A 16427-nucleotide genomic window follows, 5' to 3' on the forward strand; every position below is an offset into this window, starting at 1 on the left:
GGAAATTATTTTTCTGACTTTATTTTTCATTTTCATAATGATTCTTTCATTGATTGGATCGATAGGTTTAGTTAGCCTGTTGTTTATATTCAATGTATTTCTTCATTATTATGAATTAGGTATGAATTTATCGATGCCGATGATGATGTTTGTTTGATTGAATACTTAATTCATTTCCATAGAACAACGAAATTGTCACAATGATGCTTGTAAAAGTTTTACAAATAAAATTATCGATTCAATCGATTATACTGTAAATCCATGTGATGATTTCTATCAATTTGTTTGTGGAAATTGGATTCGAAATATCGAGCTACCACCAGAAGTTGATTCTATTGAACCTATGATTATGGTAAAAATAAATCTTAAACGACAACTTCGCAATGTATTAGTTAATGCTTGGGATATTGACAATAATCATATTAATCGAAAAATTATCAAATCTAATTCATGGGCCGTAAAATGGGCAATAAAACTTTATCATCTGTGCATGACTACTACAGTACCAAAAAATGCCAAGTTTTTACAAAAAAAGTTTTATCAAAAATGGTCAAAACTTGGATTACCACGCGTTTTAAATTGGCCAATTGTATTGGAAAAAAGATAAAACAATTATTAATGAAAATTTTGCTATTGATTGGATTGAGATTTATGCAAATTTTTATCATGAATTTGGATTTGGTCCAATAATCGAATTTGACGTTGGTCCAATAGGATGGGATAAAGATTCAATCATTGTAAGTAATGAATGAATGAAAAAAATACATATAAATCTCATTGACATTAATTAATTTTAATCTGATTTTAGTTTGATTTTAGTAGATTTTTATCGGAAAGTTTACGTTATGAAGATGAAAATATTGATTATTTCTATAATCGACCTTATGAACTAATGAAAATGATTAAACAATTTGATCCTTCAATTAACATATCGGATAAAGTTCTCCACGTAGCCATGATGGAAGTTGTATGGATGGAAAAATCAATCGCTCGACAGATTAATAATGAATTTGGTGAAAATGTGAAAATACAATTGGATAGATTGTATCTAAGAACAAAGCCGGCGAATATGACAAATTTTTTAAATAAAATGTATAAATTTAGTCAACAACTAGAACACGTTAATGTCAACAACATGAGTAATTATCAATGGAACGATAAAGATTATGTTGGAATTCAACAAAAATTACCTGCATATCATTCGATATTTGATAACATCGCTAAGAATCCTAAACATATTCTTTATAATTTTCTATGGATAAAAGCATTAGAATATACAATGGAAGAATTGTTGCCAAAATCAGCTGACCAATGTTTTTATTTGATGTATGATGATAAATTCGAATTACAATTTGCATTAGCACGTATATGGATTGATTATTGGCTAAAATCTGGTTCAAAATTGAAAACAGTTGAAATGGTCAATTATTTGAAACAGGCTACGATTGAAATAATAAAATCAAACGAATGGTTAGATGAACAAACCAAAAATCTTGTTATAGATAAAATTCGTGCCATTGTTGATGAAGTTGCTTTTCCTGAATGGATTCTAGTTGATGAAGAACTAGATGCATTTTATGGAATGTTTGATTTGTTACATCACCAAATTCCGGATAATTATTTTGATGCATATGTTTTATTGAAACAAATTATTATTGCAAATATATTTCATCGTACTAAAGGCAGAACAAATTGGAAATTTAAGTAAGTAAATAAATTGATGATCTGAAATAATTTTAATGATTTGTTGTTGTTGTTGTTGTTGCTTTATAGTTTAATATCACCTATTAGCGTGAATGCAGCATATCAAAGCCTTAAGAATACAATCCGTAAGTAATGAAATTTTTTTTTTTTTTACAAATGATTGTTTGACATCCAATATTGTGTATGTGTTTTGATCATATATAGATATTGCTGCGGCCATTCTGAATGCACCGGTATTTGATCCAGAATTACCATTTTATATCAATTATGGAATGTTAGGATTTATTATTGGACATGAAATTACACATAGTTTAGATGAAACAGGTTTCAGTTACAATAAAGTTGGATTGAAAACAAATTGGTGGACAAATGAATCAATGGAAAAGTTTGAAAATCTAACCAAATGTTTTGTACGTTTATATGATGATCATAATGAAGAATGGAAAGAATTATTCGATGGTTACAGAACATTAGGAGAGAATATTGCCGATAACGGTGGAATACGAATCGCATATCATGCATATCGATTACGATTGAAACAATTAAAACATATTGGTCGAACAGTGAATTTATTGCCCTGGTTATCCACGAATTTTACTATCGATCAGATATTCTTCATTTCATTTGCTCGACTATTTTGTAAACAAGAAACCAATGAACATGCATATGAATTGGCAGAATATGATAGCCATTCACCACATAAATATCGTGTAAATGTTGTACTTGGAAATTTTGAACAATTTTCACAAAGTTTTCATTGTTCCAAAAATTCTACAATGAATTTTAATCAACGATGTATTATATGGTAATCTATGATTATAACAATAACAATGGTTAATAATAAATATAACAATTATTATTATTGAATAAATGATTCGAATTTGAACTTTTTTTGGATTCTTTATCATCCGCCATTCAACATAAAAAAACCATTCGTTGGCAAATGGATTTTCTTTGATTTGGCAACAAAATCATGAAAATTGAAAAATTGAAAATTATATGGAATCGTTTTGTCAGATTTTTAAACAATATTCATGAATCAAAATTGGAAAAAACATTATCCATTTCATCGATTGTATTGTTTATGGCTTTATTGATCAACAATATCTGTATATATTTCTATTATGATGATGGTAAGGATTTTTTTTATTACTCAGTTGAAATCTTAATTCTTTTTTTTTTTAATTCCAAAAGCTACCGACATGTTTTGTATGAGTGAAACATGTGATAATTATAGTAAAAGTTTACTACAATCATTAGATTATTCTGTAGATCCGTGTGATAATTTTTACCGATTTGCATGTGGAACAATGATTGAAAATATGAATGCAACAAAAGATGATTATTATGGAACTACTTTTTTAACTAAAATGGATGATATAGTTCGTGATCGTGTACAATATCTTCTAATGAATAGTTGGGATGTGAGTAAAAACAAAATTAATAGAAAAATTATCAAATCTAAATCATTGGCCATTGAATGGATCATTCGTGTATTTCAACAATGTTTACATATGCCAAAACCGAAAAATTTCTATAAATCATTTCATGAACTGTGGAATAAACTGCCAATATCATCGAAATTATTATGGCCATTAGAATCCAATAGTAGTGATCATATGATTGACATGAATTGGTTAGATTTTTATGCCTATTATTCAGATCATTTTGGTTATGAACCATTATTTAAAATTCGTTTTTTTCTACAAACAAAACTTCAAATCAAGGTATATTACTCTTTCACATTATTAACGAATTCATTCAGTAACATAAAAATTATATTTTTACTATGACGCAGATTGATTTTCATTCTTCATTACATCAAACAGTTCAACAACATTATACGAAACAAATGACAAATTATTTATATGAATTGTCCAGAAATTACAATATTTCAAGGATGAGTAAAGAAAATTATAAAAAAATTGTCGATAATGTTATTGATTTTGAGAAAAAAATTACAAATATTGTATCGAATACACCGCCAATCATAGTGAATTATAGTTTACCTTCATTTGAAAGATTTACGGAAATAAAATTGAGTAATTATTTTCATATACTTTTCACAATCATCAACAAACCTAAAATCAATCAATCATCATGGAAATCGGAAAATTCAACTAATTTTATCACTAATAATGATTTTTTGGTTATTCACAAATTGGAAGCTTTTGTTTATGTTATGGATGTCATAAGAAAAACACCAAAACATGTTGTTTTCAATTATTTTTGGCTAAAAGCATTATCATATTGGTGGACTGAAAATCAACCAAATAAACCGGAAAATTGTTTCCAAATATTCTATTCAAATGAATTTCCATTAACATTTGCAATAACACGTTTATATATTGATCGTTGGTTTAAACCTGGCTCAAAACTTAAAGCTATTCATATGGTAAATCAATTGAAACAATCGGCCATTCAATCAATGGAAATGAATACATTTCTGGATGATGAGACACGTGAACAAGCTGTTCAAAAACTTCGAAACATTATTGATAATATTGCCTTTCCCGAATGGCTTATTATTGATGACCATTTAGATGAATTCTACGGTGTTCAGGGTAGCTCAATCGATTCATTGATTGCCAATCATTATTGTCAATCATATGTTCAAATGTTAAGATTGGATAAATATCGTATGTTGAAATTTTTAAATAATGATGAATTTGATTTTCCAGAGTAAGATGTTATGAATTCAATATATAGTTGAATGTATAATGAAATTTTTTTTTTGTTTTGTTTTGTTTTCAGAATTCATACTTTATCCTTACAGGTTAATGCTTTTTATAGTCCTGTGAAAAACAAAATTGGTATGTTGAAGCTTGCCTAACTGGTTTTGATCAAAATTTAACAAATTTTTAAATCACCAAATCTCTAGAAATCAAAGCAACATTATTGATGTTACCATTGTTTGATGTTGAATTACCATTCTATATAAATTACGGTAAACTTGGTTCCATAATTGGACATGAAATTACACATGGATTTGATGAAAAAAATATGAAATATGATAAAAATGGCAATTTAAAACATTGGTGGGCGGAAAAATCATTTCAAAATTTTAAAGAACGATCACAATGTTTTGTTGAACAATATCAAAATTATAGTCGACAATCATATGGTATTCAAATAAATACTTCATCATTGAATGAAGATATTGCTGATAATGGTGGTGTACGTTTTGCATATAAGGCCTATCGAACCGAATTGAAGCGGATTGAAAATCTAGAAAGACGGCCACAATTATTGCCACGATTAGTAGCGAAAAAGATTACAATCGAACAATTATTTTTTCTATCATTAGCACAGGTAAATCCAAAAAATCATATTTCAAAGCTCTTCATATAAATCATTAATAGGTGTTACTCGTCTAAAATATAGATCGAATGTGCTGTATTAACACCAGCTCAATTACTTAATAGAATAAAATTCGATCCACATTCACCACCTGAATCTAGAATCAATTTGTCATTTCGAAATTTTGATAAATTTGCCAAAAGTTTCAATTGTCCAATTGGATCACCAATGAATCCAGAAGAACGTTGCATTCTATGGGAATGATGTATTGATATAAGATTTTTGTTTTTTGTTTTTTTTTATTCTAATAAATAATAATCAATTATTTAAAACAATAAAAACATTCGTTCATATGTGTATGTGTATGTAATCACAATAATAAAAATTTATATATAGAAAAAGAGATCGATAGTCAATTTGATAAAAAAATTCATTAGTGATGAATCGATTCAGTCATTTGTTGTGGTATTAGTCGATGATGATGATCCTGGTTTTATTATCTGATAAGTAATGATATATTCTGTGGAAAGATTTTTTTTTTTTGGATTATTTGAAAGAATTTTAAAATAAACAACTATACCTGGATATGCTTGTTCACCACGATAGATGACATATTCTGGAAAAGATAGACCACCACCGCTTGGACGTCCTATAATTTTTTTTAAATTAAAAAATTAAAATTGTAAACAAAAATTAGTAAACACATACCAATAATTGAATGATGTCCAGGAGGGGCGTGGGCTATTTTTAATGCACTAAACTGAAAAAATGATTTTCCCAAAATCGTACGACATAATAGCATCTGTCTTTTACATTGATAACATGAACGATCTTTATGCATTGGGCAACCACTACCACCACAAATACCGTAAACATATTGATTTGATTTAGAGCTATTTTCAGCGAAATAAATTCCTGCACCAAACATTCCACCAATATATGCATGACGTTCATCGAATCCTTTTTGTACGATGGAATTAATGAATGGCGATCCATGGAACAACATTCTTTCATTAGCGAATCCATGATTTTCTTCACAAATCTCTTGACGACGATGTAGATATCGTTGCCATAATTTTAGATTAATCATTTTCTGTATACGAAATATTCGATATCTAGTAAACACACCACCAGCTTGACCACCATCTTTATGTTCTCTAATAGTTGATTGCATTTCATCTTCAACAGCACGATATTCACGATCATCGGATGATAATTGAATCAAAAACGTAGTCGTATGAATCATTGATATTCCAGGTGTGGGCGATGATGATGATAATGATGGTGAACCAGAACTACTATTACTACTATTCAATAAAGATTGATAGTTATTGTTATTAGTTGAAGTTGAAGAAACAAATGAAGGAGATGCTGCTGGTAATGGTACAACCGTTCCACTTGGTGTCATCACAGTGATAGCATTAGCATTTGTAATGGCAGTTCCTAAAAATTGGTTACCATTCAATGCTTGTGTTAACGGTTCCAATTGATGATTGGCACGTACAACCAAACCAGAACCATCAATTGTATCATATAATGTTGATGATGAGATCAATAATTTTTCTATACCTTTCAATATTCGATGTCGATGACCATAGGCAGTTACACCGATTGCTTTCAATTCTTCATGACCCATTTCGGCTAAAATATCCATCGTAATATGTTCACACATTAATATGGGTGTTAAAAAATCTAGACCCAATGTTGATAAAAACATTGGTATAGTTATACTAGGTGGTATATTTGAGACTGGCAAATAATTGGTTAGCTTGTTGTTATTATTTGAAGCGGCGGAAGAATTGTTATTGTTGTTGTTATTATTTGAAGCTGTTTGATGAGTTGAATTTTGATCTTTATTTGATTGTAAAGAATTTGATTGAATCGATTGCTGGACATCAGATGAACCATCACCAGGTTGTGGATTTATTTTCGATATATTATCGGATGAATTATTATCAACAATCGATTGATGATGATGATCAACAGAAGTATCATCATTTTCATTATTATTGTTTATTGTAAGAATATTTTCTGGACATCGATCACCATTTACATTATCAGCATTACGTTGTGATAGAAGCAATGCTAATGATGATGGTACAGATTCATTATTCAATTGATTTACTTGTCTTGATGATGATGTTGTTGATACAGTGGATGATGATGATGATGGTAATAATGGCAATGATCCATCTATAAATGATTCATTCGATTGAATGGATAATGAAGAGAAAGTATCACCTATAGCAGCAGAAGCAGTGGTCATCGTATCACCAGAAGAATTGATCAAATTCTGATTATTACCAACTATCATCATCATTTGTCGAATCAATTGTTGCATTAAATCTGATTGTTGTATCATTGATGATGATGATGATTCCGTTTGTGATTGATTCGTAATGGATTGTTTCTGATCACTACTATTGGCATTTGTCGTTGTTGTTGTCGTCGTCGTTATCATATGTTCAGATGATGGTTGAGAAGGATTCGTTATTGCTGAAGATATGGTACTACCAGTAGCTGAAGTAGCCGTTGTAATTCCTAATGATGTTGAATACAATGGTGGTTCAAGTTGTGCATCCATCAATAAACATTTGACATCTTCGGCCGATGCTAGATCTAGTGCTGTTTGACCTTCATAATTTTTCATGGTAGGATCAGCACCATGTGCCAATAAAAGTGCACAAAGTTGTGTACGACCTTTTTGTGCAGCTTCATGTAATGGTGTAAATCCCCAACGATCAGTGGCATTGACATTGGTATCATGTTTGATCAATAATGCAGCAATATCTAAATGACCATAACTTGCTGCATTATGTAATGGAATTAATCCACCTTTATCTGGTGCATTGACATCGGCACCTTTATCCAGCAAAAATTCGGCAACTTCAAAATTATTATAACCAGCAGCTAAATGTAATGGTGTTGAATTTCTACCTTGACTATCACGACAATTTACATTCTCGGCTGTAACTAATCGAATTAAACGTCCTAATTCACCTTTTTTAGCTGCATCTAAAATGGCAACATTGCCCAATAAGAGATCGGAAATTTCTACATCTTCCTGTTTAACTAGATCTAATGGTGTATCGCCATCACGATTTTTCTTTGTAACATCGGCACCATGTCTTAGTAATAATTTGACAATGTCAATTTTTCCTTTAGATGAAGCTTCATGTAAGGCAGTGTATTTCCATAAATCTGTAGCATTAACATTGGCACCTTTTTTCAATAATAATTCGGCAACTTCGAAATGTCCATAGCTACATGCATTATGTAATGGTACAAGACCACCTTTATCTTTAGCTCGAACATCGGCACCATGTTCAAGAAGATATTCAACAACATCAATTCGATTATAACCGGCAGCAAAATGTAACGGTGTTGATTGTCTACCATCAACATCACGACAATTGACAAGATGTGGATATTTTGAAAGGATTGTTCGTACTAAATCTAATTCACCTTGTCGTGATGCTTCAAGAAGCTGATGTTCAGGATTGCCACGTGATGTTAATCTATGTGAAGCGATCAATTTTTGTACCTGTTCAGTAGCAGCCATTTGTTCTGCAGTTAAACCATGTATATTGACTAACATTAAATCCGCTCCATACGATAGTAATGTTTGTACAGAACAAAGTTGTCCATTTCTTGAAGCACGATGTAAAGCTGTCTGTCCTAATGAATCGACAGCATTGATTTTGGCACCATGTTTCAATAATACTTCCATTAGATCAGTATAGCCACGATCAGAAGCCAAATGTAATGGTGTTAGAAATTTTCCATTTTTTTCATTAACTATTCCAGGTGATTTACGTATTAGTAGATCAATAATTTGTTTATGAAGTTTTGGTGTCATTTGTGGATTAGATATCGATTGACAATTGAGCGATACGGCTACATGTAGGGCTGTATTGCCAGTCAAAGGATGTTTAAATTGAATAGTTTCAGTATTGATGAATTTTTTTAATTTTGAAATATCCGTAGCGCTGATAATTGCATCGAAAAATTGATGACCACGATATTCTTTCATAATACGGTCCTGTAGATCTGGTGTTGGACAAATGTCTAGCACGGATTTATTATGACAATTAACTAATGTTGGATCGGCACCATGTGCCAATAATAATGCACAAACTTCAACACGCATTTTGGCTGCAGCTTCATGTAACGGCGTGAATTGCCAATGATCTGATGCATTCACTTCGGCACCATGTTTGATGAGTAGTTCACAGACTTCAAAATGTCCATAACTACAAGCATTGTGCAATGGCACTAGACCACCTTTATCTTTTGCATGAACATCACCACCATTTTTAAGTAAAATTTGAACAATTTTCAAACGATTATATCCGGCAGCCAAATGAAGCGGTGTCGAACGTCGTCCATCGGATGCATGACAATTAACATTTAATGGTGTCAACAATGATAAAACTTTTTCTTCATAACCATTACGAGCAGCTTCAAGAAGTTCGTGTTTACGATAATCACCAGTTAACACTGGTTTGACTAATGGTGAGGCCAATTCTAATGCAGTTTTGCTCTCCGAATTCGTTAACCGGGCATCGGCTCCTTTTTGCAATAGATAAAGACAAACTTCGAGTTTACCTTTAATGGCTGCTTCCATTAATGGTGTAAAATGCCAATTATCTTTGACATTTGGAACGGCACCATTTTTCAATAATAATTTTACAACTTCAATGTGACCAAAACTACAGGCATTGTGCAAAGGTACTATAAATAGGAAAAGGTAATTAGAATTCAATGAATGAAAATCAAAAATAAAGAATCGATAATTATACCTAGACCACCATCATCTTTGGCATGAATATTAGCACCTTGTTGTATGAGAAAATCAACAACATCTAAACGACCAAAACCGGATGCAAAATGTAGTGGCTAATAATTTGCGAAAAGAAAAATTAATAAAATTATATAAATGTGTGTAACAATAACAAAATTACCGTTGATCGTCCACCACCAGATGGATCACGAACATTAACATTATTTGAATTGATTAATTTTTTTAATCGATTTAAATCACCAATTTTACAAGCTTGAAATATATCTTTTATTATCATAATTGATGCTGCTGTTGTTGCAGCCGTAGCTGTCGTTCCAAGATGGTGTACATCCAATGATGGACAAGATGATTGTGCAGGGGAATGTATTAATAATGTTGACGATGATGATGATGTTGATGGCTGTGATGATGGTGATGCTAATTTTGTTTTAGACGTACTATTTTGTTGCTGTGCATGATTATGATTAGGATGATAAATATTCAAAGGATTTGAAGATGATGATAATGATGATGAAGAATAATCCATTATTAACGATGATGGTGTAGGATTGATCATATTGATCATTGAACTGATTGAAAATGGTGTAGAAGAAGAATGAGGATGAGCAGATGAAATCAACACCTGTTGCCCATTATGATGATGATTTTCCGGAATAGATGATAATAATGGAGCCTGTTGTTGAGTTATGGTTGTTGATGTAGTAGTTGATGATGATGGTGATAACGAGGTTTGTGTTGTTATTGGCATCAAAGAATGTTGATGATGATTTGAATCAGTCGATATTGACAGTGGTGTTTGTGAATGCTGTTGTAGTTGTTGTTGTTTATTATTTCGTTGATATAACGATGATGATGGACTGTAAAGCAATGATTGGTGGCCATTATTATTAATGGAAGAAATGGTCGATATTGTTGATGTAGACAATGTGGAACATGTTGTTGATGATGAAGATTGTAATGGATGATTAATGCCAGTGGCCGTTGTAGTTGTTGTTATTGTTGTTGTTGTAGTTGCAGCCGATGAAACAATAGACGATGATGATAAATTCGGTTGTATAGGATAAGATGAATGAAACATTTTTGCTATTGTTTTTCAACAAAAAAAATGCGTCTGAATTTTTCTTTGATATGATTCGAATTTGATTACCTTGATTATTATGATAGACATGAAATCGTCATTTTCATTGATCCAATTGAAATTTAAATTAGCTATAGTTCTTTATGCTTCTGTTTTGTTTCATTCTTCTAACGATCACATATGAGTTGAGTGACAGATAAATTCATGGAATGAAAATTAATACGAATGTGGATAATAATGTGGACTTGTTGAATAATAAATTCAATGTGTTAGATTTGACTTTGATGGAGTTGAATTGAAAATGAAAAATTCATAGAACGTTCCTAAAAAAAATCAATCAATCAATAAATTGAAATAGGAAACAAAAATTGACAACGTTATGACGTGACAAGAAATTTTTTTTTGTTTTTGTTTTGGATTCAATACGACGAAAATATAATGATGATGATGTGTGGTTGAAATGTCGTTGGATTTATTTATGGATCCAATGAAAGTTGAAATTTTTTTTTCGGTCAAATCTTGAAGAAAATGACGGCTTGAAAGAGACAAAAATTTTTTTTTTAATTTAAAATGTATTTGTTCCAATTGTAATCTGCCACGATCGAGTTTCTCTCTCTCTCACTATTTATTTATTCATTCATTTCACTCATTCTCTTTCATTTACAACGACTTGATCGACGAGCCAAAACGATTGCCAATTCATCCACACACATCAATTTATGGTTGTCTGCTCGTATGGAAATTTTCCTGTAAATTTTTTTCATTCATTTGTAACCGGCGATTGTGGAGAATGTTTTCTAGAATTTTATGTTATTCTGTTTGTTTTGTTTTATCAAAACATTGATAAATGGGAATATTTTTTTTTTTTTTTGGACAGAATTCAAAATGTGATTCAATTTTGTTTTTTTTATGAATGATCTGAACCAAAAAAAAAAACTTACTGAAATGAATCCAAATTGAAAAAATGGATTTAATCGACATGAATTATCATTTGTTATTGGATCAGAATAAACAATTTCAACAACAGATTGAAGAGAAAACAAAAATCAATCAAAATCTTCAATTACAAATAATCAATCAAGATGAAGAGATTAAAAAAACTTCGTTCACAAATACAAATGTTGGAACAATTGAATTGCGAGAAATCATTACGTTTGGATGAATTGACCATGAAAATGAATAATAATAATAATACGGTCAACAGAAATCCAAAATCATTAAAAACAAATAAAAACAAAAAATCTATCACAGGTAAAAAGGCCAAAGTTTGGATCAAACGTGGTTCTAGACAACGTAAACAACGGCTGAACAAATCATATGATAATGATTCAAAATCAACACCGTCTAACACTAATGATGATGGTTTTAAATGTTCCATTTGTGGCCAGTTATTCATGCAGAAACATTCTTTTCAAAATCATGAAAAATTTCATAATGATAATAATAAAAAATTGAATCCATATCCATGTGATCTTTGTACGAAAAGTTTTCCTACTAAATATCAACTTGATCGTCATCGGAAAATACATTCGAAAAATTGTAACAAAACAACTTGTAAATATCAATGTGAAATCTGTAGTAATAGATTTGATCATGAAAATGACCTAGTCGATCATCAACGTGAAATTCATAACGACAATATGACATCTAACTTTGATGACCAATCAACATCATCGTCATCATTGTCGTTGGTCACAGAGAAAATTAACAACTCGGAAATATCCACTGCAATTGTTACGACAACCACAACAAAAGTAAATGAAATTGTTCAACAACAATCCATTCATGAATCAACAATATCGAATTCATCGGTTGATTCTGATTCAAATGAAAATAATTTCATATCTTCATCACAACCATTGATACAATTACAATTGCTGCCAACATCATCATCATCATCAACCACCACCACCATACAACATTCGCATCAAGTCGTATCGATGCCTCCGGAATCACAACAATTGACCATTCTTGAACCTGTAGTATCGGATTTTCAAAATTCAAATCAAAACAATTACTCACAATCAGAAATTTTGTGCCAAAATCAATCATCTTATTATTTAATCGATAATAATCTGAATAATGATTCATTGCCGTCTGAACCATCACCACAATGCAATTATCCACCATCGACATCCACTACAGATACAATTGTTTCATGGTCAAATTTTTAGAGGAAAAAAAAATTTCAAAAATGCAATTTTTTTTTACTGTTTTTTTATTGTTTAATTAACTCAATGAATCATTGTTTTTATTTCCATTTTATTTATTTGTTTTTTTTTAAAAAAAGTAATTGAATTCAATCATCATCATTAAAATTAAATTTATTATGAAAAATCAATCTTTGATCGATCATCTTGTTCAGATAATTTTGTTGGACGCAAACCATGTTCGATATTTTGTATGAATTTTCGAAACAAATTTAATGATGGCGCCAATGATGTTCGATATGCTATGCTAGTTGTAATGGTACAATCATCTGTTGTTTTTTCTGTATCTTGTGTTATTGAAATTTTATCCATTTCTTCGATCAATGTTGAAAGTGTTGGCACTGCAAATGGATCAAATTGATCCAATTTTTCAAAATCTATTGGCACACATATACGACCGGTTTTCGGATGTATTGAAAATGGTACCTTAAGTAAATGATTAAGACCACGTGTAACATTTATATCTAAACGTGGATAACAAAACTGAAATTTGATTTCTTCAAGAAAATATCTATGTCGAATTCGATTATTACTAAGCAAATGATTTGCACCTTTAGATGAATAGAATTTTGATGCTAGAGAACAAATCATTTTCCATCGATGTAAAGATGTTTTACATTTTGTTTCATTTGGATTCAATAATGTTTGTAGAATTTCTTCACGCAATGGCTTATCAAGACAAAGATCTGCAACCATCTTTATCTGTTCTTTAGTGGCAAGAAAATCTTGTCTATTTATCATTAGTTCTTCAAAATATTTATCAATAATATGAATCGAACGTGCCAATGATGGATGGCAGCCTTTTAATCCATCGATTTCTACTTTTTTTGCTTTGAATTGACCACCATCAAAAATATTAATAAAACATGCAATTGCATCACGACCATCCGATCCTAAACGTCGAGCACGTTCATCTGCCACCCAACAATGAATACCACGACGACCGGAATAAACCCATAGAATATTTTTGAAACCCAAATCTTCACGTAGATATGCTTCAAGTATGCGAGCAGCTATCACCATAAACATCCAACATTTTTGACAAATTTCAGCACCTTTACAACATGTACGAATATCATCATAATCGGTCATATCGATATCGAATACTAATTCTTTAGATTGTGGTTGAAATGACATCAATTTAATTTTACGAGATTCACAAGGTCGTGAACTATAAACGGCACCAATATCGATTTTAGTAGGCATTCGAGCCAGTATACATTTACGCATTTCAGCTAATGATTCGAATGAATTAAATCGAAGATAAATGTCGCCATTCAGGGTGAATGAGAATTCTCTTCGTGAAAAATAATCTTTTTCGACTTTGGAAAGAAAAAAAAATTGTTACAATATGAAAAAAAATATCTTAAAATCATATATATACTAACCATTGGCATATGATAACCATTGATAAAATAGACTATATGGAAATAGATGTGCATAATAAGCACCAATATGATAGGATAGATCTTTATTTTGATCGGACATTTTTTTCAAATTGAAGTGATAATTTCACTGTAGCGACGAATGAAGAATGATTATATTTATTCCACGTGCTTTCTCTTTTATCGCACACGACTGGGGCTATTCATCGAGGCTGTGACACCAGAGGCGCCACATCACTATAAATACAAAATATGCTCGTATTTTGCGCCAATTTTTCGACTAACCAATGGAAACAGTATACTCACTTTTTCACTTTTTTCTGTGCATTTTTTTCGAATCCGTTCTCTATGAACGTCACTGGCCGCGTGTTTTCTCACATTCTGTTCTCAAACCTAAAATTCTTTCGTGGCAAAACAAGTTTCTGGATCGATATTGTATACAAATAAAAAAAAAACATGGATAAATTGAATAAAGTTAAATTAAATTTCATAACCAACATCGATACATCCAAACCGGAAAATTGTGAAAATTTAGTCTATTGGCCTGGATCACAACCGCCACCAAATCCTGAATTTACATTTGAAAAATTTCAAGATCAAACCAAATTATTGGCAAAAGATACAATTTCATTCGAATCATTCAATGATCCTAGTAATGATGATTTTAATTATTTTGTTGCCACGATTGATCCGAATAATCCCGGACGTTTAACTTGTAAACCAGCTAAACTATATCGAATGTTACCAAATTATGGTTTTAAAGATTTACACGATGCTCAAAATGATGATGAAAGTGTTCGTCTCACTAAACGTGAACAAATGGATGAATTGAAAGGAAAATTTGGTTCGAAAAAATCTCTAAGAGATTTAAGTAAGTTTGTTTTTTCGCTCTATATAAATGTTGAATTTTAATTCCGAATCAAATGTTTCTCTCTGACCACCAACAGCAAGCAAACGAAAATATGAAATTCATTTTGGTGATGGTGATGCAGAAAATTTGCCCACTTTGAACAACAATATTTTGTCCAATAATGATGATGATGATGGTGAAAAAATTGACAAAAATGAAACCAATGAAGTGGCAACACCACAATCGTCAACATCGACAATAATTCCGGAACGAAATGCAAATGCCAAAAATGTATCTGAAGTCTATAAATTAAATGATATTATAACCGAAACAGAAGAACAATCAATAATGGAATTTGAACGTGAATTATTCGAAACAATCAAAAATGATTACATTAAAGAATTAAGTACAAAATTTAATGATAAAAAACATCGTATGATGGCCATCTATGCTGATGTATTATTACAATTACTATCGTTATCAGCATTTCAAATGCGTAAAGCTGATCCATTACCATTGATGGTTGGTGATATTAAGAAACATATATTTGATCGTTATACATCAACAAAAAATGTATCAACTAGACAGCAACAATATGTATTGACCGATCAGAATAAAGATCGTATATTGATCCATGTATTCATATTGATCATCATGTTGAATAATTATCGTCCAATTAATTTGGATAAAATACAAAAACATTGTTCAGTTAAAATGACACATTTGCGTAGGATTTTCGAATTGATTGGTTGTTATATTGAAAATTCACGTCTATTAACCGGATTGTTCCAAAAAGTTGCCTGTTTTCGTTTGCCATTAAATGTTTATAAAGAACCACGAAAATTGAAACGAATTAAGATGAATTAATTTTGTGAATAAAATTCCAATGTTTTAATTAAAATTTCTCTATTAATAATAATAATAATAATAATAATTTATTTGCAACGAACAAAGTACGAAGTCCGGAGACTTTTGTACCGGGAGACGATTAAAATACATGATTCAAGGAAAGAGAGATTAAGACAGTGACCTATAAGATAATGAATTTAAAATAAATTTACAAAGTTGTGAAAAAAGGATATAATTCTGTTTGGTT

The 16427-nt window shown here is 30.7% G+C and overlaps 5 protein-coding genes across 8 annotated transcripts; 3 read left to right on the forward strand and 2 right to left on the reverse strand.

Moving 5' to 3' along the window:
- Positions 1-9: 9 nt before the first annotated feature.
- Positions 10-2590, forward strand: LOC124497176 (endothelin-converting enzyme homolog). Its single transcript, XM_047060799.2, is given in 6 exon segments — positions 10-119; positions 183-595; positions 597-737; positions 809-1704; positions 1774-1829; positions 1909-2590. Coding segments are annotated over 6 exon segments (2193 nt in total). The 5' UTR covers positions 10-37; the 3' UTR covers positions 2514-2590.
- Positions 2591-2638: 48 nt separating this feature from the next.
- Positions 2639-5345, forward strand: LOC124497177 (neprilysin-1). 2 transcript variants are annotated; one of them, XM_047060800.2, is made up of 6 exons: positions 2639-2837; positions 2899-3431; positions 3503-4386; positions 4459-4517; positions 4586-5016; positions 5067-5345. In XM_047060800.2, the coding sequence occupies exons 1-6, from the start codon at positions 2678-2680 to the stop codon at positions 5079-5081; spliced, it is 2082 nt and encodes a 693-aa protein (XP_046916756.2). In that variant the 5' UTR covers positions 2639-2677; the 3' UTR covers positions 5082-5345. The 2 variants fall into 2 exon arrangements, with proteins under 2 accessions (XP_046916756.2, XP_075588622.1); XM_075732507.1 differs by having other exon boundaries at positions 2640-2837; positions 5089-5345.
- On the reverse strand, positions 5284-11655 carry Tnks (tankyrase). 2 transcript variants are annotated; one of them, XM_075732483.1, is made up of 6 exons: positions 10956-11558; positions 9969-10891; positions 9807-9903; positions 5713-9738; positions 5585-5653; positions 5284-5524 (listed from the first exon to the last, which is right to left on the reverse strand). In XM_075732483.1, exons 2-6 carry the CDS (start codon positions 10884-10886, stop codon positions 5454-5456), a joined length of 5181 nt encoding a protein of 1726 aa, XP_075588598.1. In that variant the 5' UTR covers positions 10887-10891; positions 10956-11558; the 3' UTR covers positions 5284-5453. The 2 variants fall into 2 exon arrangements, with proteins under 2 accessions (XP_075588598.1, XP_046916564.2); XM_047060608.2 differs by having other exon boundaries at positions 9969-11655.
- Positions 11656-13086: 1431 nt separating this feature from the next.
- Prim1 (DNA primase small subunit) lies at positions 13087-14670 on the reverse strand. Its single transcript, XM_047060611.2, has 2 exons — positions 14485-14670; positions 13087-14418 (listed from the first exon to the last, which is right to left on the reverse strand). The coding sequence occupies exons 1-2, from the start codon at positions 14582-14584 to the stop codon at positions 13214-13216; spliced, it is 1305 nt and encodes a 434-aa protein (XP_046916567.2). The 5' UTR covers positions 14585-14670; the 3' UTR covers positions 13087-13213.
- Positions 14671-14794: 124 nt separating this feature from the next.
- Positions 14795-16276, forward strand: LOC124497025 (uncharacterized). 2 transcript variants are annotated; one of them, XM_075732773.1, is made up of 2 exons: positions 14795-15356; positions 15433-16276. In XM_075732773.1, exons 1-2 carry the CDS (start codon positions 14938-14940, stop codon positions 16196-16198), a joined length of 1185 nt encoding a protein of 394 aa, XP_075588888.1. In that variant the 5' UTR covers positions 14795-14937; the 3' UTR covers positions 16199-16276. The 2 variants fall into 2 exon arrangements, with proteins under 2 accessions (XP_075588888.1, XP_046916566.2); XM_047060610.2 differs by having other exon boundaries at positions 14798-15352; positions 15429-16276.
- Positions 16277-16427: the final 151 nt, after the last annotated feature.

Source organism: Dermatophagoides farinae, chromosome 7, assembly GCF_024713945.1.
Source record: "Dermatophagoides farinae isolate YC_2012a chromosome 7, ASM2471394v1, whole genome shotgun sequence".
Taxonomy (NCBI): domain Eukaryota; kingdom Metazoa; phylum Arthropoda; class Arachnida; order Sarcoptiformes; family Pyroglyphidae; genus Dermatophagoides; species Dermatophagoides farinae.